Below are 18,833 nucleotides of genomic sequence, written 5' to 3' on the forward strand. Positions count from 1 at the left end.
CAGGGTGCAGCCCCATCCTGCCCCGCTGCGGGAAAGCAACCGGCCCAAAGGCCCGGCCCAAGGGCAGAAACAGCCCCAGCCCTGCAGCACTGTGCTCCGAGCACCGGAGCGCCAGGGAATCGCTCTGCCCTGCCCAGCAGCATTGCCTGGAGCTGCCCTAACGATAACGGGGGGCAAAACGGGCTGACCCCCTGCACGGTGCCCCATGGACGGTGCCCGGGGGCCTCAGTCCCTGCATGCAATACGCACCCTGCACTGTCCCATGCACCGCACAGAGGCACGTGCACCGCAGGAGATGGACCAGGGGTTGTGCAGCGCACGCCACGCACCGTGCAACGGGCACAATGCAATTAGCGCCGTGCAATTAGCACCGTGCAATGGGCACCGTGCAATTAGAACTGTGCAACTGGCGCCATGCAACAGGCACGGTGCGCTGCAGAAGATGGACCAGGGGCTGTGCAGCACACGCCATGCACCGTGCAACGGGCACAATGCAATTAGCGCCGTGCAATTAGCGCCGTGCAATGGGCACCGTGCAACCGGCACCGTGCAACGGGCACCGCGCAATTAACCGTGCAATTAGAACCGTGCAATTAGAACCGTGCAATTCGGGCGGTGCAATCAGCGCGGTGCACTGGGCACGGCACACTCAGCACCGTCCGTGCGTTGCGCAGCACGCACCCCGCCCCCCAACCTTTCCACGCCCCTCCCGGCCCCTTTAAGGCCAAGCCCCGCCCCGCAGCCGTGAGGGGAAGTGGCGGCAGGATTAACCAATAGAAAGCGAGCCGGCTTCGCGGAGCGACCAATGGGCGACGAGCAAAGTGGGCGGGGGCCGCGCGGCGGAGCCCCGGGACGCGGTGAGTGCCCTGGCGCATGCGCGCGGGAGAGGCGGGGGGGCTGCGCGCGCCCTGCGCCCCTTGCTGCCCTGCACCCCTTCCCTCCCTGCTGCACCCCCCCACCCCCCGCTGCACCCCGCAGCCCCCGAAACCCTTCCCCTGCTGCGCCCTGCGAACCCCAGACCCTTCCCTTCTTGCACGCTGCACCCCAAACCCTTCCCCGTTGCACCCCGCAGCCCCCCCAAACCTTTCCCTTATTGCACCCCGCGAACCCTCGCCCTAGTGCACCTCTCCTGCGAGCCCTGCTCTGCTGCGCCTCTCAGTGCACCCTGCAGTCCCGCAGACCCTTCTCCCGCTGCACCCCGCAGCCCAGCACCCCCCTTCGCCCCCCGCAGCCCAGCACCCCCCTTCGCCCCCCGCAGCCCAGCACCCCGCCTCGCACCCTGCAGCCCAGCACCCCGCCTCGCACCCTGCAGTCCAGCTCGCCCTTCCCCTATTGCACCCTGCAGCCCGGCTTGCCCCCCTGCACCCAACAGCCCCCCGCGCCTTTCCCCCTGTGCACCCCGTACTCCGACCAGCCCTTCCCCTATAGCGCCCTGCAGTCCAGCACGCCCTGGCCCCCGCAGCCTGCCGATTCCTGCCCTTGGCCCAGCCCTCCGTGCACCCCGCAGCCCGGCCAGCCCTGCTCCTACCCCACCCCGGGCATCCCCCAGTCTAGCAGGCCCCTCTCCCCCAGCATCCCCCAGTCTAGCCGCCCCTTTCCCCCCAGCCTGCCCCAGTCCGGCAAACCCTTTCCCTCCTACCTCCTCCAGTCGAGCAAACCCTTCACTTATTTCAGCTTCCCGTGTATCCTGCAGTCGAGCCAGCCCTTCGTCTACCGCAGCCCTCCCCGCATCCCCGAATCCAGCGAGCTCTTTCCCTACAGCCCCCTGTACACCCTGCAGTCCAGCCAGCCCTTCCCCTACTGTGCCCCCCCATGCCTCCCCCAGTCCAGCAAGCCTTTCCACTACCGCAGCCCCCCCCGCCTCCCCAAGCCTAGCGACCCCTTCCCTTACTATTTCCCTTCCTACATGCTGCAGTCCAGCCAGCCCTTCCCCTCCTGCGCCCCCCTGGGCGTCCCCCAGTCGAGCAGACCCTTTCCCTTCTGCAGCCCTCCCTGCATCACGAAGGCCACCGAGCTCTTCCCTTGCTACGTGCCCCCCCAGCCCAGCAGACCCTTCCCCTCTTACACCCCCCTCCACATCCCCCAGTCCAGCAAACCCTTCCTCTCCAGCACCTCGCAGCCGCTGGGCGACCCCTTCCCGCATTGCACCTTCCCGTGCACCCCGCAATCGCCGGACCCCCTCCCTCACTACCCCCTCCAGCGGCGAGGCTCCCTGTCCCCACGCCTGCATGTCTGGGGGGTGCCCTCCCCACCCCAAAACCCCGCTACCCCCTGAGTGGGTGCCTGAGGGCTCTGCTTCACCCCCCCCTTCGCCCCCATCCAGCCTGCGGGGCCCCTGCTCCCATGGGGGAGGCTCCGGCGGCAGAGCTGGATGCGGTGCTGGGTGGCGGCAGCTGGGACGTGGGGGCACGCTTTGAGGGCCCCCCCCCACCCACCGGCCCCATCCGCCTGGGGAGGAACGCCTGCTACGTCGTCCTGGCCGTGCTCTTCAACGAGGAGGTGAGGCAGCCCCCCCGCCCCCCCCCCCCGAGACCCCCACCCCGGCGGTGCCCGGTGCCCACCCGACCCCTCTCCGTCCCTGCAGGACAGGGTGCTGCTGGTGCAGGAGGCCAAGCCCGAATGCCGCGGGAAGTGGTACCTGCCGGCCGGGAGGATGGAGCCCGGTGAGAACATCGTGGCCGCCATGCGGCGAGAGGTGAAGGAGGAGACGGGGTTGGAGTGCGAAGCCCTCACCTTGCTGGCGCTGGAGGAGAGGGGGCCGGCGTGGATCCGCTTCGCCTTCCTCGCACGCCCCACCGGTGCGTGCCTGTGCCGTTTGGCACTCGGAAGGGGTGTGGGAAGGATGAGGCTCACCTGGCACATCCCCTGCCAGCCCAGCCCCGTTGCTGGGGCATCGGTGTCCTCTGCCAGCACCATGATGGGCATCGGCATCCCCAGCCAGCCCCGTGCCAGGGCGTCCCCATCCCTCGCCAGCCCCGTGCCAGGTCATCGGTGTCCCCTGCAAGCTGCACGATGGGCTTTGGCACCCCCAGCCAGCCCTGTGCCAGGGCGTCCCCATCCCTCGCCAGCCCCGTGCCAGGTCATCGGTGTCCCCTGCAAGCTGCACGATGGGCTTTGGCACCCCCAGCCAGCCCTGTGCCCGGGCATCGGTGTCCCCTGTCACCTTTGTGCCAGGGCGTTGGCATCCCCTGCCAGCCCCGTGCCAGGGCGTCCCCATCCCTCGCCAACCCTGTGCCAGGGCTTCTTTGTCCCTTGCAAGCTTTGTGCCAGGGCATCTGTGTTCCCTGCCAGCACCGGCGTCCCCCCACAAGCCCTGTGTGGGGTATCGGTGTCCCCTCTCAGCCCCGTGACGGGGTCTCAGTGCCCCCCACCAGCCCCACGACCGGGCACTGGCACCCCCTGCGAGCGCGGTGCCAGGTCCTGCTGTCCCCTGCCACCCCCGTTCCAGGGCATCGCTGTCTCTCTGCCCGCAGGTGGGACCCTGAAGACCCTGGAGGAGGCTGATGCCGAGTCCCTGCAAGCGGCGTGGTGGGCCGGTGACCCCTCCGCGCTGCCGCTGCGAGCCCTGGACATCCTGCCCTTGCTGGACCTCGCCGCCCGCTACCGCCGCAGCCCCCCGCACCCCCCCACGCTGCCGCGGGAGCTGCCCTGCGCCCTGCTCTGCTTGCGGCTCCTGGTGGCCTTCGCCAATGACACCGGGAACCTTTGGGTGCTGCTGGGCACGGACGGGACCCCCCACCTGCCCGTGGTGGCCTGCGGCACGTCCCCGGCCGAGGTCCGCGGGGGTTTCCGCCTGCCCGTGCTGCGGCTGCTGCGGGACTGCCTGCCGCCGGACCCCTGCCCGGGACCCCTGGGGCTGCTGGGGCTGCAGCACCGGGCTGGGGGTCCTGGGGGGGCTGACGGTGTCTGCTTCAACATGCTGCTGAGCATCCCGCCCAGCAGCCCCGGGGCTGCTCCCCCCGAGCCGTGCAGCCCCGCTTTCCGCTGGTGGCGTGTGGAGGAGGAGAGCCTGAGGGGCCGCATCCTGCAGCGGCTCTGTGCTGCGGCCACGGTGCCTGTCCGCAGCTAGTGCCCGACAACCTGGCTTTGGGCACGGGGGTCTGACCGGGATACGCGGCCGGGGGTCCTGCTTGCAGTGTCGAGGGCGAGAGCCCCGGGATGTGCTGCCCACGGCCGGGGGGGGATGTTTTGGGGCAGGGCACGGTGCTGTGTTGGGGGGGCGAGAGCCAGCCAGAGCAGAAATAAACCCGGCTGCTGCTTCTTGCATCCGCCTGGCTGCAGTTGAAGGGGGGGGGGGCAGGGAGTGGGGAGCCTGGTTTTAGGGGGTTGCTTGAGAAGGGAGACGACGCAGTATAGATGGCAGGGGTGCAGCGGGTGGTGCTGAGCTCACAGCTTTATTGTAGCAGAGTCCCATCACCCAGGGGACACGGTGCCCGGCTGTGCGGGGTTTGGGGTGCACCATCCCCGCCAGGCAGGAGACACAAACACACACGTGCACCCACACACCCACACGCACCCCGTGCCCCAGAGCCGGGGGAGATGATTGAGTTCTTGCAGCCGAGGGGGGGGCATTGCCCCACGCAGGCAGAGGACAGCACCATGCCCGCACAGCCCATTATTGCCCAAAAAAAATCCTGCTTGAGGTTAGTGGGGGCTGAGGGCAGCTCTGACACGGGGCAGGGGGAGCAGGAACCCACCACCCAGGAATAAACGCAGCATGGTTCACTTTGCACCCAGAGGGGCCACATCCTGCACTGGGGAGGTGGCATCACCTCCGGGTTGGCCAAGGCGACGGTGAAGGACTCTGTGCCTCCTCTTCCTCCTCACTGGGCGCAGCGAGGCCGATGTCCTTCCTGGGGTGCTACCACCATGCCCAGCTATTGGGGACATGCCGGTCCAAGCAGGGCCACCGGAGGCTACCGGCACGCGGGTTGGGCCATCCCCAGTGGCCACCGCAGCCCGGCCGAAGAGGGGGTGCTCAGCGGGGGGCCGGGGAGCTGCAGCTCAGGGGGGCCCCTCAGGCGGTCCCTTGACCAGGGCAATGGCAGCCAGCTCCTTGCAGAACTCCTCCAGCACCACCACCCCCTTGAAGAGCATTGTGTGGTCCATCCTGCGGGGAAGACGAGCAATGGGGGCTCCGTGGGGTACACCCCCCCCCCTCAAAGGGCATGCATTGCCCCCATCCCGTGCCCCCCCCCACCTTCCCCAGCACTTACTGCTCTCCAGGCACCAGCCCCATGAGCTGCCGGCGCACCAGGAGCAGCTTGGCCCTGAAATGGGGCACACGCTGGAGCCGCTGCATCAGGTCCCCGATCACCTGCGTGGGGGGGAGCGTGGGGTGGGGGAGTGGAGAGTCAGGCTCCATTTTGCCAGGGTGTTCCCATCCCGTTTCCCCCCTCCCAGCAGTAGGTGACGTTACCCTGACGAGGACGGAGAAGAGCGAGCGGCAGCCGGGTGCCAGGTTGAGGTAGGGGTCCAGCAGGTACTCGTGGAGGTGGGGATGGGGGAAGGCGGCCAGGCGGGACAGCACCGATGTCACCTGCAGGTTCAGGCTGTAGGGCTGGGGCGGGGGGTGATGCTCAGTGGGAGCTGGCATGGATAATGTGTGTGTCCCCCCCTTCAGCATCCCCCAGGGGGAACTCAGCTGGGGGGTGTTTGAATAGCGGATGCATCACCTTGCCATGGCTAGTGCCAGTCCCACACCCCCGGGGACGCAGAGCAGAGGGTGGCAGCCCTCCTTCCCAGGGTCCGGGACCCCCATAGTGGGGGTGAAGTGGCCAAGAGCATCGGTGGCGTTAGCAGCCACTGAGCCCCCATTGGCAGGAACAAGCGGAGAGCCCTTTTGGGGGGACAGCCCCCCCCGGCCACGCCAAGGCAAGGGGCAGTAGGGACCCCGGTACATCCCTGGCATCTCAACCAGGCACCCCCATACCTGGTCCAGGATCCGGCTCATCCGGTCAAACAGCACCTTGAGGAAATGGCCCTCGTAAAACGCCTCTTCGGGGTGGCAGGCGTCGAGGGGCCGGGGGGCCAAGGGCCACCCCCACGGGGCCGTGCTGGCCCGGCACGCCTGGACCTGGCGGAGGGGATGACGGTGGGTGAGAGCCAGAGCAGGGGCTGGCACCGCTGGGGATGGGGATCCTCCCCCGCCAACCACTCACCATGCCCAGGGCATCATGGACGTAGGTGTCGTAGCTGCCTTCCTCCATGCACGAGGAGGTCTTCGCCTCCTCGGGGACCAGGCAGAGGAAGCTGGAAGACACGGGAGAGGGATGTGGAGGGGGATACAGCCCCCCCATGCTGTAGTAGCCCCTGCAAATCCCTACCTGCTGACCACCTCGCTCACTTGCCCCTTCCCCGATGGGGCCGATCCTGGCAGAGGCTTTTTCGCTGTCCCAAAGCCGGCATCTGGGAATCCATCGGTGAAGTAGGGATCCTCCTCCAGGTCCCTGCAGGGCCAGTGCAGGGGCATTAGCTGGGTGGGTACCAGGGGGCTGCCCCCCCGCCTTGCCCTGCCCCGGCCCCCTTGCTCACAGCCCATCTTCGTCGGGGTCCAGCTCGGGGGGTCCGCGCTCGTCAGGCATGGGGGGGCTGCGCTGTAGGTAGCCCCTTGCCTCCAGGTTCCTCAGCGCCAGGCTGTGTGCCACGTGCTCGTGGGGTTTCCGCAGGAGCTCCTCAAAGAGCCGCAGGCTGGCCAGGCTGATCTGCGGCACGGCGAGCGGGGTGAGACCACCGGCACTGCCCCCCCCCCGGTATCGCCCGTGTCCCCTCCACGCAGGATGGGGCTCACCTCGTCGGAGAGGTGGTTGCAGCGGTTGATGAGCTGGGTGCGCAGAGGGTGGGGGGCATCCGCCGGGGTCTCAGGGTGCCGGTCTGGCCCCAGAAGGAAGAGCACGAGGCGGTGGAGCAGGGGAGATGCGCGGATCTGCCGCACCGTGCCCGTCAGCATGGCCGTGGCGCTGAGGACGGCGAGCTCGGACCTGCCGGGGACAGGGTGGGACGCTGCGAGGGGTGTCCTGAGACAGCACCGCAGCATCTCACAGCGGGGGAAAAGGAGGTGCAGGCAAGGGGAACCCCACAGTCATGGCCCCAAGGGGGTCCGTGATAGAGAAACCCTCCCCCGGCTGCTGCCTCGTGCCTCAGACACTCACATCTGCAGGAGCTGCGGCTGCAGGATGCCATGGAAAAACCGTTCCTCCACAGCCTCGGTGATGGCATCCGCCACGACCTGCGGGTGACCGCAGAGGCTGAGCCGTGGTGTGGGCAAGGGGCTGCCCGTGCTCTGGGGGGGCTGTCTGGGTGTTCCTTACCGGGTGGGCACCCGTCACCAGCTCATCGAGGTAGTCCAGCCAGCTGAAGAAGGCAGCCAGGCTCTCCTTCCCCGGGAACATCCCATCGCCGGCAGCATCCCCCTGTGTCCTGCACGGGGTAGAGGACACGGGGCTGTAGCAAAGCCTCGGCGGTGCCTGGGGACAACCCTTCCCAGCGCCCACCTTACCTCCAGCTGGCCCTCTCCAGGGTGAGGACATCGGCGGGGTCGGTGCAGGCGGGCACGGCGCTGTAGAGGTCACAGAGATGCTCCGTCAGCAGCCGGCACAGGGTGCTGCTCCACACCAGACAGGCAGCAGCCGCCTCCTGGGCGAGCCCGACGAGCAAGAGCAGGTTTTCCCGAGCCTTCAGCACGATCCTGCTCTTCTGCGAGGAGGAGGAGGAGGAAGAAGAAAGAGGTGGTGTCACACGACCAGCGGTGCCCGCTGTCCCCTCCTTGCCAGCCCTTTCCCCCTACCTTGCTCTTGCACAGCCCCACCAAGGACGTGACGAGGTTGCTGTCCCTCCGTGGCGGGGAGGGCTCGGCTCGGGGGGAGCCGGCAGCAGTGGCAGCGCCCGGGGGATGCTCCGCACCCTCTTCCACAGGGCTGGTTGGCAGCTCCTGGGTTCTCCTCTCGTTCAGGATGCTCTTGCCCTGGAGAGGAAGAGGAGCAGCAAAGCCTCATAGCCACCATCTTCCTCCCACTCACCCCGAGGAGCTTTGCGGTGGGGATGGAGCTGCAAAGCACGTGAAAAAGCTCAATTAAACGAGCCAAACCCCAGAGATGACCCCATATGTGTCCCACCAGCACAGGCATGCCCCGGGGCTGCTCACCTCCAGGATGTATGCCAGCAGGGTGGGATCCTGCTTGATCTTTGTGCAGAGGATGGCCGCGAACTGCACCTCCTCCTTTTCCGTGCCGGAGCCCAGGCGGTCGCCGCTGAGCTGGAGCAGCTTCTGGCAGGGCAAGGAGAGGGCTGCCGGGCTGCTGGCTGCTCTCCCACCCTGCCCGGGTGCAGCGGTGCCACCCCATTACCGTGGGCATCGGTTCCCGGCAGCGTTTGGCAGGGATGCGGCCAGCCCCAGAACGTGGCGTCACTGGGGGCACCACCAGCCGGGACCTCCCGCCGGCCCCCAAGAAGCCCCCCCGAGCGCGGGGCTCACCTGCACCGGCCTGTGCACGTTGAGGTAGTGCAGGAGCGGGTGCTGCATCTGTCCCAGCACCCGGCTGAAGAAGAGGAGGACCTGCTGCCTCATCCCAGGGGGGTACTGGGAGGGAGATGAGGAGAGGCATCGGTGAGAGCCCAGTTACCTGATTACCCTTTAATTGCCCCAAATTGCCTGCCAGCTGGCGGCTTGCAAGAACACTCTCAGCGGAGACCCCAGTTTTGCTCCCCAAAAATGATGCAAAGGGGCCCACAGACCCCCCCCAGGACCTCCCACCTGCCACAGGCTGCTCTCTCTGCCTTTAGCATTCAGAGACTGAACTCAGTTCTCTGAACTGAGCTCTCCTGCAGAGAAAAAAACAGGAGGATTCCCCCCCCCGCCTTTCCCACTGCTGCAATGCTAGCGGTGGGGAGTTAAAGCCCAGCACCCCAAAAAACCCAAATCCTCACGGCCAGGGAAGGGCCAGCGCATGTTTCTGAAGCCCATGCTGTGCTAGCATTTGCTTCTGTTTGAATGAAAGGCTATTTATAGGGAGCCTCATTATTATTGGCAACAAAGGCACAGCAGAGCATTGTATTTGAGCAATATTTACTTTGAGAGGGGGCTGTCTAAAAACACCTTGTCCTGCAAATCCAAGCAGCAATGTGCCGGTTATGCAAACAGGCTGCTGGTGTGAAAAACACCCTTCCTGTGCACGCAGGGATGCGATGGGGTGCAAGAGTCATTCAGGAGCAGCAGAAAGGATCCCAGAAAGGGATCTTACACTGAGAAATCCAGCCCCCCCCCCCCAAAAAAAAACAGCCAACCACCCCAAACAGCTTGTGCTCCTCAAACTCCCGTTACCCAGCTAGAAGAGCTTCAAAATTAAAATTACTGAGCAGCGCCATGCAAAGCAGCTGGAAAAGGCTGCGGATGCTGCAGCACAGGGGGGCTTAGCCCCCCCCCCCCCCCAAATTGGCTTCCTAGGTGCCTGTACACCCACCTCCGCCTTGCCCAGCGTGCTGAGGGTCTCCAGGACCTTGTGCTGCAGCAGGTACTCGAGGCACGGCCCCGTCTCCCCCGCCGGGCGCTGCTTCTCCTCGTACACCAGGATGTCCAGCATCTGCTTGAGGCGCCAGGGAATGTCCGTCTGTCTGGCAGGGACGCTCTCATCTGCGGGCACGGGAATCGGGGGCTGTGGCGTGTCCCCCCAAGGTACCGGCAGTGTGCGCCATGCTCGGCAAGGGGAGCGATGCGTGGCGGGGTGCCCAGGTGCAAACGTGAGGTGCTCACCAGCAGCACCCCCAGCCATGCTGGCCCAGAATCCCCCTCCACTGCCGTTAGCGGGGACGACGCTAGATGGCAATGTGATGATGGAGTCCCAGCAGCACTCGAGGCTGCTCCTTCCGCTCATGGCCTAGCAAGCTGCTGGCTGTCCCCACCGGGGCCAGAGCCGCTGTCGGAGCTGCTGGCTGTCCTGGGGGGCTGCGGGGTGCTGCCTGGCGCTGCCAGCCCTGGAGACCCCCCGGCACGGCCCAGGAGGGGAAGGGGTGGCGTGGGCCAGGTGGGAAGGACCGAGATCCTGCCGGGGAAAGGGCTGAAGCTCTCCAGGCCCTGCTTTTAGTGCTCCTGGAGAGCAGTACGCTCCCGGGGAGAGACGTGCCCCCAGCCTGCAATCGCTCCCAGGAGAATCCGCACCCACCCCAATCCCCTGTGCTGACCCCACCAGTGTGCTGGGAGGTCGGGGCCGGGCAGGGCCAAGCACGCAGCTGGATACGTCCTCCTGGCGTGCAGGAAAGGGTGTCCCATGCCAACGCCCCGCATGCCAGCTCAGCTGCTGTGTACTAGGGTCAGCGCGGTGCCCTGCTACTGCATGGGGACCCGTCCCAGGACATGGGGACCCTCATCCTGGGCACAGGGACCTTATTCCCAGGCCATGGAACCCTATCTTAGGGCACAGGGACCCTCTCCCAGGACACGGGGACCCCGTTCCCACACCACGGGGACCCCATCCTAGGGCACAAGGACCCCCTCCCCGCACCCTACTCACCCGTGGCCTCCAGGTAGTAGCCAGTGATGCCCTTCCAGTGCTCGGTGAAGGCTTCCAGCAGATCCACGCTGGGTTCCCGCTGCACACACCGGGACCGGGGTCAGGGGTGCATGGAAGCCCCCCACTCCTCCCGGTCCCGCCGTCTGTGTCCGTGCCCCCCCGCACCCGCACCACCCCCCCCCGGTCCCACTCACCGTCTCCACCGCCTGCTGCAGCAACGAGCCCAGGCGGCTCAGCATGGCCGCGCCCCCCCGGTCCCGACCCCGGTCCCGACCCCGGTCCCGACCCCGGTCCCGGCGCCGCCGCGCTCCGCTGCGCCCCGGTGCTGCCCCGCTGCGGTGGCTCCGCCCGGCGCCGGGAGGGGAGGGCGGCCCGGCCGCGGTACCTCCCTCCGCTGCGGTGGCTGCGCTCCGGCCCCGGGCTCCGGCTGGGTTCGGGGAGCTGGGACGGGATGGGGATGGATTGGGGGGCGGAGGGACTGCGGGAGCGGCGGGGGATGGAGCTGCGGAGGGGTCAGAGGGGTATTTGGGGTGCGGGGTTTGGAAAGGTCCCTTAGCCCTAAAACTGCTCCGAGGGGGGGCAGCCCTGAGGGGTGGACCCCCGTACACACCAGGCACCGGGATGGGGACACCCCCCCCCACCCCGTGCACCGAGTCGGGGATAGCCCCCCCCATCCACACCTCACACTGGGATGGGGACACCCCCCCCCCCCCCGTGCACACCAGGACAGGGACAGCCCCCCCCCAGCTCACCGCTTCCCATGGCACAACCTGGTAGAAGCCAAATTTTATGGTTTTGTTTTTTAATCCTTAAAAAAAAAAAAAAAAGTTTCTGCAATAAAAACCAAGCCATGACGAACACTGCAGCTGGAAAGCAGCCCAGGGCCCAGCCCAGGTCCCGCCGACTCCGGGAAAGCTGCAATTAGGTGCCCCAAGCAGCCCCCACCGCTCTGCATGTCCCCCCCAGTTGCTCAGTCCAGGGTGCATCTGCACCCACCCTTGCAAGTGGGTGTTCCCCGGGGGCGGGGGGGGGGAGGCTGGGGTGCTGCTGGTGCACCGTTTCGACCAGACCCACACTGGGGACAGAGCCAGTGGCTCATGAGGTGGCAACTGGGAAATCTGTGCCTCAAAACCTGCTGGGATGGGTGAGAAGGCAGTGAGCCTGCGAAGAGCTCGCTGCCCTTCAGCCCTTGCGCCAGAAAAACTAGAAACCCACAGACAGAGAGTTTATAAGTATATATATATACACACACACATATATAAAAAAAATAGATGTGCGTAGTTGTAGCGTTGATACTGATGGTTAAAAAAACAGATACCAGGCTGGTCCTGCACGATCCACGTGCAGCCCTACGTTCTGCGAGAGATGCCTGGTCCGGCAGGTACGTCTGCGGGGTGGGTGCTGCCCCGGGGCCAGTGCAGCGCTGGTCACATCGCAGACTTCATCTCCCACTCCTGGAGAGCGAGCGAGATGGGTGGTCAAACCCCCGCGTCCCAGCGCCACGTGTGGTACCCGGCTCACTGACTGCCCACCCCGCGCAGCTCCCGGACGGTACCTTTCTCTTCTGCAGCACTTTTCCCCTCTCCACGATGACCGGGGAGGGAGATGGCTTCAGGGCGCTCCTCGCTGACGCGGTGCGCTTCAACAGCGGTGTGAGGAACGAGCCCTGCTGGGAAACCGGAGCGGAGAGAGGGCGATGCCTGCCCTCCCGAACCCTTCACCCTCCCTGCAGTCCATGCCCTCCCCGGTGCCCCCCCACCTCGGAGCCAGCCGAGCTGGCGGTGGCAGCGATGTGGCCCTTCAGCGACTTGCCGATGGCCAGCAGATTCATCTCAGAGCCGGCTTTCAGCCTGCCCTTCATGCGGCAGGCCCTCTCCAGCTGCCCCACCTTCTCCTCCAGCTTGGGAAAGGCTCTCTTCCCTGCAAGGACATCAGGGGCACTGCCAAGCCCAGGCACCCCTCCACCCCGCCGGCTGCTCCGGCAAGGGCCAGGCACCCCCCGGCACAGGGGCAGAGCCCCTCTGTGGTCCTACCGATGAGGATATCCAGTCCATCCCGAGCTCCTTTCCTCTCGGGAAGCGTCAGGGTGCGCTGAGACCGGGAGAGATCCCTGCTCTGGAGCTCAGGACTCACCTTCGCCCGCTGCGGGCTGGCAGCCCTTACCCGGAGAGCTGATGATGACGCTGAGGAAGAAGGGCAGAGGAGGGATGTTGGGGAGGAAGAGCAGAGGAGTCACGGCACAACACCGTGTTTGTGGGCACCGCAGACTCCACCCCAGCACGTGGGGCTGGGGTGCACGGGGGAACCCCGCTGCTCCCCTGGATGGAGCATCCAGCCCCTGCTCACCTGCCTGCGAGGGCAGGGCGCTGCCGGTTGTATGGCTGCAGGCACCGGTGGGCAGAGCAGACAGGGGTCTCTTGCGTTGCCCTTGCACTGCTCGGTCCAAGCTCTGCTGCTGCGAAAGGAAGCCCGGGAGAAGCCCACGGGCAAGTGGGTGGTGGGAGCCCGTCCCCTTCACCCTGGGGCTCACACTGGGGGAGCCAAGGTACATCAGCAGAGGTTACCAGCTGCTGCAGCCGCTCCACGTTGGAGTAGAGGTGCTTGGGGACCTCGGCTGGCGGGAGCTGCCCGAAGGGGTCGTCCATGTAAGCATTGGGGGTCGGGACACGGCGCAGCAGCAGCCCACTGCAAGCAGGAGGGGGGGCCCATGAGTGCCCGTGGCCCCGCACCGGAGTGGGATGGCAGGGGCTGGCCGTGCCCCAGCCAGTGTCTCCTTACCCCGCAGCAGGGCTGCTGCTGGCATTGCCTGGCTTGGGGGTCTCGGTGTGGGGGCTGTCACTCGCCGGCTCCCCTCCTCCCCTGGCCCGCAGGGTCTTCAGCCAGGCTTCCCTCTCCTCGTCCGAACGGGTCTGGCGTGGGGCAGAGGGTTTGGGCTCAGCGGTCCCCCCCCTGGGGAAGGACTGGGCGGGGGGGCATGGGTGCTGTGGCGGTTGTTCACCTGCAGCAGGGCGAGCTCCCGGCCGCGCTGGGCGATGCGGATGCGGAGGCGCTGGGGGGACCCGGCAGCTGCCCCCGGAGAGACCTCACAGCCCTCCAGTCGCAGGGCACAGACGGGGCGCTGGGTGCCACCCGGCTCGGGGAACATGCGCAGGGCTCCCTGCCGCACCGCGCACCACAGCCGCTGCCATCGCCCGCGCAGCCGCACCGCCAGGAAACCTGCGGGTGCGTGCCCATCAGCAGTGGCATGGGATGCAGGGACACCCCCTCACCCAGTCCCCGTGTACCGCACCTCCTTTAGCATCCTCTCCGGGCTGGGGGCTGCGGGCAGGGCTCCGCTGGGAGCAATCCTCCTCCTCCTCCCTGCCGAGCTGGGACCCTGCAGCCTGAGAATGGAGATCCAGACAACCCCATCCCCTGCAGGTTTTAAGCCCCCTACACCCTGACCCCCACCCCATGGCAATGCAACCCTCCCCAGCATCACCCAAGGGGGGCAGCGGGACAGGGAATTGGGGTGTACTCCCAACACCCCCAGCAGCCCCTTTCCCGTGCCTGGGTTTCCTAGGGGACACACACAAATGGCTCACCCTGCTGAGCCTTGAGGAGGGCGATGCTGGGACGCTGATGGCTGCCAGCCCACTCGGGGCATCGCTGCTGACCTCTTCGATCACCTGCCGAGGGAGCAGGGGAGCGCTGCAGCCCCGCGCTCCCGCTCCCCCATCTAACAGGGCTCCAGGGACTCCCAGGATGGGAGAGCAGCTGGGGACAGATCGGTTTGTCCCCAGCCACCTCTGGAGCACCCCAGCAGGGCTGTGCTCCCGTTTCTCCCTACCCACCCCTCCCTCCTGCCCACGCAGAGCTCTGCCAGGCTGCAACACCTCCAAACCTTCCTCCAGTCCTCAGCCTGCTGCCGGCTCTGGAAGCCGATGACCAGCACCTCGCCCGCCGTCCCTGTCACCTTCAAGGCGTGCGGCATCTTCTTGCCACGCTTGGCTTTGTAGGCGACGCAGCAGCCCCGCAGGTCCAGCTCCAGCAGCGGCTGCGGGTCAGCAGCACACCTGAAGCACTGCGGAGGCACGGTAGGGTTGGCAGAGCTCGGGGACCCGCTCCCACCCTCCATCCATCCTCCTCCGGCCGCTCACCAGCAGCACGTGCTCCCGGACGATGAAGAGCTGCTTTGCCCACTGCCCCAGCCAGCGCTTCCTCCAGAGGAAGCCGCAGAGCTGCGCCTCGGGGCGGCCGGGGGGCTCGGCATCGGGGCCGGTGGCCAGCGGCTGCTGCAGGTAGTGGGCACGGTCCATCGTGCCATCCTCATCCTCCCCATACGACTCGTAGTGGCTGCTGTCGGTGTCGGCACCGCCTGAGAGCCGGGAAGGCATCAGGGTGCTAGGCGCACACGGGTGCCGGGGAGGGGGTGCAGTGGGGTGCTCACCGGAGCCTCTGCCGGGGCCGAGGGGTTCGGTATCTTCATAGGAGTCGTCGGCTGGTGGGGATGGTGAGACGCCCGGCACCTTGCTCTGGGGAGAGAATGGGTGCTCCGAAGGTGCTGCCCCCCGGGCTGAACCTCGCAGGGTCCCCGAGGGACGGCTGGGGGGCTCTGCCCGGAGCTGGCAGGCAGCACAGGAACCTTCCCGGCATGGCTGGACCCCTACACGAGCGACGTTGCAGTGGCCACCGGGTGCCCGTCTCCCACCCCCGTCCCAGCACGGTGCTGCTGCCCGAGCCCCCCCGCACATCCGCAGCCCCCTACCCCTCCACTGCCCGCCCTTACCCCTCCGTGCAGACTCGGGGTGCTGGCCGGGCGGCAGTCACAGGCTCTCCCTCCTGTTGCATCCACTGTCCTGGTTCCTGGGGGAAAAAGCAGGACTGGCAGCGGTGTGCCGGGTCAGTGAGGAGCCAGGCATCCCCGGCCACGCACGATGAGCCGCCGGCGGAGATGGGGTGCAGGTCGGAGCGTGCGACTCACCCGGGCCGGCCCGGCCCTGCGGGGTCCCCGGGGAAGGCGAAAGGCAGCGCATGATCATGTACTCTGCATCCTCTGCTGCGGGGGGAGCGCCCGGTCACTGCCCCGCTCACAGCTCCCTCCCCGCTGCCCACTGGGTGCTCATCGGGGGCCGCCCCGTCCCCCCACCCACAGACCCACGCTCACACGGGGGGCTCTGCAGCCGGGAGAGGAGATCGGCCACCGATTTCTTCTTGGCCCGAGCCGCGGCACTGAGGCTTTCCTGGTCCAGGATGAGCAGGAAGGACCGCAGGTCCGACAGCAGCTTGTCCAGGTCTGCAGGGGACAGGGACGTGCCATCACACCCTGCCAGAGGAGGGTGCAGGCAGGGATGCCCATCCCCTGCCCACTGCACCGGGCAGGGCTGGCAGGGGCTCTCCCATGCCGAGCAAACAGACGTGCGGGTTACGTGCCCTGTGCCGCCGACCGTGCCCCCGCTCCCGGCACCTGCCCTGGCTCCGCACAATCCTGCTATTGATGGGCCCGGGGTGCTGGGGGAGGATGAGGAGGGGGGACGGGGACCCATGCTGCTGAAGGCTCCTCTGTGTGCGCTCACAGAGCGGGTTTGTTCCTGGCTGGGTGAGGGGAGCCATGGCTGGGGGCCGCACAGGGCAGCCCAACGTGCTGCTTCTCCGTGCTGCGGAGGAGGAGGCGGCATGGCATATGGGAGCAGCTGATGAAGGCTGCTCTGGGCATGCCGAAAATGCTGAGCATTCACCCGCTGCCCGTTCCGAGGGCAGGGAGCGGGGTCAGGGCTCAGCGCCAGCTGGGGACCCCAACCCTGCCGTGCCAGGAAGGAGGAATGGAGCGGGACAAGGAGCTGCTTTGTGCCTCCTCGCCCCGGCCGGAGAAGACGGGAGTCCCACACCCTGCGCAGCGGGACAGGACAGCACTGCCTCCGCCCTGTGCCCCCCCCGGGGCGGGGGAGACCTGCAGGGTTCCGGGCATGGGGAGAGGGTCCCTCCAGCCCCGAACAGTGGTGGCTCTGGGTCGGTGCAGGCATATCCTGCGCTGGAGGAGCCCTTGGCAGAGCAGGACCATGCACACCGCCAGCCTGGCCCCTGGCCCCACTCCCGCAGAGCCCCCTTGCCCTGGGCACCTCCGGCTGCCACCGCAGGAGCGGGCAGATGCCCTCTGCTCCCCCCCGCCCCGGGTCACTGCCCACCTCCCCCCAGCTCCTTCCTGCATGCATCTGGAAATGGTTTGCATCGCTGTGCTCCGGCTGCTCTGGGCTCTGCTCCCTGCTCCCAGCTGGGATAAAAAGTTGCAGACCCGCTGTCGAAACCCACTGCCAGCCTGGCCCGGTGCTGGCTCCCCCCATGCTGCCCCACTCAGATCCCAGCCTCCCTCCTCACTGTCCCCCGGCCCTTTCCCAACTGGAATAGGGACAACCCCAGCGAAGCCACGGCCAGCTGGGATGCTGCCCCAAGTGAGTCCCCGCAATGCCCCAGGCGACCCCGGCATCCCCCGTGCCCTGCCACATCCCTGCATCCCGCATCACTCCGGGCTGGCTGGGATGCAATGCACCCCCAAAGACAGCGGCAGTCCCTCGGGGAGGTGAGAGCAGGTGGGGGAAGGAGCCCACCGGTCCCACATGTGTTACAGGGGACATGGGGGAACCCCCTGCAGAAGTGCCGGCATGGCTGGGAGCACCGTCCCCCTCCTTGGTGTCCCCATTCGGGGAGCACACACCCCTGTCTGGGGGGAGAGGAAACATCTGGCAGGGCAGTGAGGCTGAGCAATGCCGGAGCTGGGCCCAAACATCTGGATTTCCCTGGAAACTGGGGAAGGGAAGGGGGGGACCAACTCCCCAGGGGACTGGTGGGGGGAGGCTGGAGCAGGGGCTGGTCGAAGGGACCTGCGGGCAGAACTCGAGCGTGGGGGCACGAGTGCTGTCCCCTGTGCCCGGTGTGCCTGGCTCTTCCTCTCCCTCCCTTTCTCCTCTCCTCCGCCCAGGCCGAATTCCTGGGCAATGACATCTCTGTCCACTCACCCCCTCAGCCCTCCCTGCATCCTCCCCCTGCGCTCCCCCCGGCCGGCCCCAGTGCCTTCAGTGGGGCAGGGGAGCTGTGCCCCACGGCGCCCGGCCGTGCCCGCAGCCCGGTGCCGAGCAGGCAGGGGCTGCCCTCACCCATGAAGCCGTGCCAGCTGCCTGCTGCTGGGGCCAAGGGAAGGCAGCTGAGATGAAAAACAGCTGCCTCTGTCTCCAGGGCGGGAGGAAAACGCCCCCCAAACATACAGCCATCTCCTAGCAAAGCGCCCTGCTCCCGCAGGACGTGGCCCAGCCCGATGGCATCCTCATCCTCGGAGGAGGAAGGAGAGGGCTGCCCAAGGGATGCCATGGGAGCGCGTGATCCCTGGGTGATGCCAGCACCTGAGAGATTCGGGGCTGGTACCTCTGCCCTGCAGCCACGTGCATTTTTCTCTGTGCAATGAGGGGCGAGAGGTGCCCTGGGTTCAGCCCTGCTCCCCAGCACGGCTGCAGGGGGGAGCAGCAGCTCCGGGGCACCCCAGGGCCCCACTCTGGCGTGCGGGGCAGCTCTCGCCCAGCGTGGGATGACTCAGAGGAGGAGGCTGGAGGCCGCCCCGAGCCTGGAGCTGCTCCTGGCCGCAGCGTGACCCATCACTGCGGGGAGGCTCCAGGCCACAGCTCGAGGGCGGAGGCACTCCCCCCACAGCCACTGCGCCCCCAAATTGCCCCAGGGAGGGTGCTGGCAGAAGCCCTGGCATCTCATGTCCTGCCACGGCACCATGCACCGGCACCCCAGTGCAGCCCACTGTGTTCGGGGGCACCCAGACCCCCGTTGCTGCTCTGACACCCCAAGCCCTGACACCCACGCCTTGTCCCTTGCACCCCTTCCCTCCCCAGCACCCATCCCAACTCTCCCCCTTTGTGCGCTCTCCTCCTTCCCGTGCACCCCCCCCCCTTTCCCTTCCACACCCCCTTTTTGGCACGCTCACACCCCGCGTGGGCACCCCCCACGCCCTGCTCCACCCCACGCAGCCTCACGCACACCCTCTGCCTTCTCTTTCACCCCTTTGCAAGCTTGCACACCCACCCCACCCCCCGCACCCCTTTGCACCCCCACCCCCCCCGTACCTCTCTGCCGGGCCATGGTGCGGGCGAGCTCACATCGCGCCGGGACCGGGACCGGTACAGCGCTGGCCCGGCTCGGCTCGGCCCGGCTCGCACACGCCCTGCGGGTCCCCAGCACAACCCGGCCGGGGCGGGGGGGAGGCGGGGAAGGGCTCCGCATCCTCCTCGGAGCACCATCGCCATCTGCAGGGACCCGGGACCGGGGGCGGGCGGGGAAAAGCAAAGCAGCGGA

At 67.4% G+C, this 18,833-nt stretch overlaps 3 protein-coding genes across 11 annotated transcripts; 1 reads left to right on the forward strand and 2 right to left on the reverse strand.

Moving 5' to 3' along the window:
- The first annotated feature begins 841 nt into the window (after positions 1-841).
- On the forward strand, positions 842-4,171 carry NUDT18 (nudix hydrolase 18). The gene is made up of 4 exons (XM_054804570.1): positions 842-857; positions 2,324-2,499; positions 2,585-2,798; positions 3,474-4,171. The coding sequence occupies exons 2-4, from the start codon at positions 2,344-2,346 to the stop codon at positions 4,067-4,069; spliced, it is 966 nt and encodes a 321-aa protein (XP_054660545.1). The 5' UTR covers positions 842-857; positions 2,324-2,343; the 3' UTR covers positions 4,070-4,171.
- Positions 4,172-4,375: 204 nt separating this feature from the next.
- On the reverse strand, positions 4,376-10,832 carry FHIP2B (FHF complex subunit HOOK interacting protein 2B). Its single transcript, XM_054804728.1, has 17 exons — positions 10,700-10,832; positions 10,506-10,584; positions 9,459-9,628; positions 8,474-8,578; positions 8,144-8,266; positions 7,787-7,963; positions 7,499-7,695; positions 7,311-7,419; positions 7,152-7,228; positions 6,791-6,980; positions 6,535-6,704; positions 6,327-6,449; positions 6,162-6,252; positions 5,933-6,076; positions 5,420-5,560; positions 5,217-5,317; positions 4,376-5,110 (listed from the first exon to the last, which is right to left on the reverse strand). Exons 1-17 carry the CDS (start codon positions 10,742-10,744, stop codon positions 5,005-5,007), a joined length of 2,148 nt encoding a protein of 715 aa, XP_054660703.1. The 5' UTR covers positions 10,745-10,832; the 3' UTR covers positions 4,376-5,004.
- Positions 10,833-11,726: 894 nt separating this feature from the next.
- On the reverse strand, positions 11,727-18,711 carry LOC129196706 (actin filament-associated protein 1-like 2). 9 transcript variants are annotated; one of them, XM_054804565.1, is made up of 17 exons: positions 18,605-18,711; positions 15,652-15,780; positions 15,469-15,543; positions 15,274-15,350; positions 14,935-15,019; positions 14,645-14,862; positions 14,389-14,568; positions 14,090-14,173; positions 13,795-13,888; positions 13,504-13,721; positions 13,284-13,414; positions 13,070-13,190; positions 12,852-12,960; positions 12,539-12,688; positions 12,265-12,425; positions 12,061-12,174; positions 11,727-11,959 (listed from the first exon to the last, which is right to left on the reverse strand). In XM_054804565.1, the coding sequence occupies exons 1-17, from the start codon at positions 18,618-18,620 to the stop codon at positions 11,933-11,935; spliced, it is 1,989 nt and encodes a 662-aa protein (XP_054660540.1). In that variant the 5' UTR covers positions 18,621-18,711; the 3' UTR covers positions 11,727-11,932. The 9 variants fall into 9 exon arrangements, 8 of the variants coding, with proteins under 8 accessions (XP_054660540.1, XP_054660539.1, XP_054660538.1 ...); XM_054804564.1 differs by having other exon boundaries at positions 12,852-12,954; positions 15,274-15,368; XM_054804563.1 differs by having other exon boundaries at positions 12,852-12,957; positions 15,274-15,368.
- Positions 18,712-18,833: the final 122 nt, after the last annotated feature.

Source organism: Grus americana, chromosome 26 (genome assembly GCF_028858705.1).
Source record: "Grus americana isolate bGruAme1 chromosome 26, bGruAme1.mat, whole genome shotgun sequence".
NCBI classification, from domain to species: Eukaryota; Metazoa; Chordata; class Aves; order Gruiformes; family Gruidae; genus Grus; species Grus americana.

Coding starts and splice junctions, on each gene's coding strand:
- NUDT18 (XM_054804570.1), top strand. CDS start 2,344: ATGGGGGAGGCTCCGGCGGCAGAGCTGGATGCGGTGCTGGGTGGCGGC. Junction 2,500..2,584: donor CCGTGCTCTTCAACGAGGAG/GTGAGGCAGCCC, acceptor CCGTCCCTGCAG/GACAGGGTGCTGCTGGTGCA. Junction 2,799..3,473: donor CTTCCTCGCACGCCCCACCG/GTGCGTGCCTGT, acceptor CTCTGCCCGCAG/GTGGGACCCTGAAGACCCTG.
- LOC129196706 (XM_054804561.1), bottom strand. Junction 14,174..14,388: donor AGGCTGAGGACTGGAGGAAG/GTTTGGAGGTGT, acceptor CTCCCTCGGCAG/GTGATCGAAGAGGTCAGCAG. Junction 12,689..12,851: donor CGCCCTGCCCTCGCAGGCAG/GTGAGCAGGGGC, acceptor CTTCTTCCTCAG/CGTCATCATCAGCTCTCCGG.
- FHIP2B (XM_054804728.1), bottom strand. CDS start 10,744: ATGCTGAGCCGCCTGGGCTCGTTGCTGCAGCAGGCGGTGGAGACG. Junction 7,964..8,143: donor TGCTGGCATACATCCTGGAG/GTGAGCAGCCCC, acceptor CTTCCTCTCCAG/GGCAAGAGCATCCTGAACGA. Junction 6,981..7,151: donor CAGCCGCAGCTCCTGCAGAT/GTGAGTGTCTGA, acceptor TGTCCCCGGCAG/GTCCGAGCTCGCCGTCCTCA.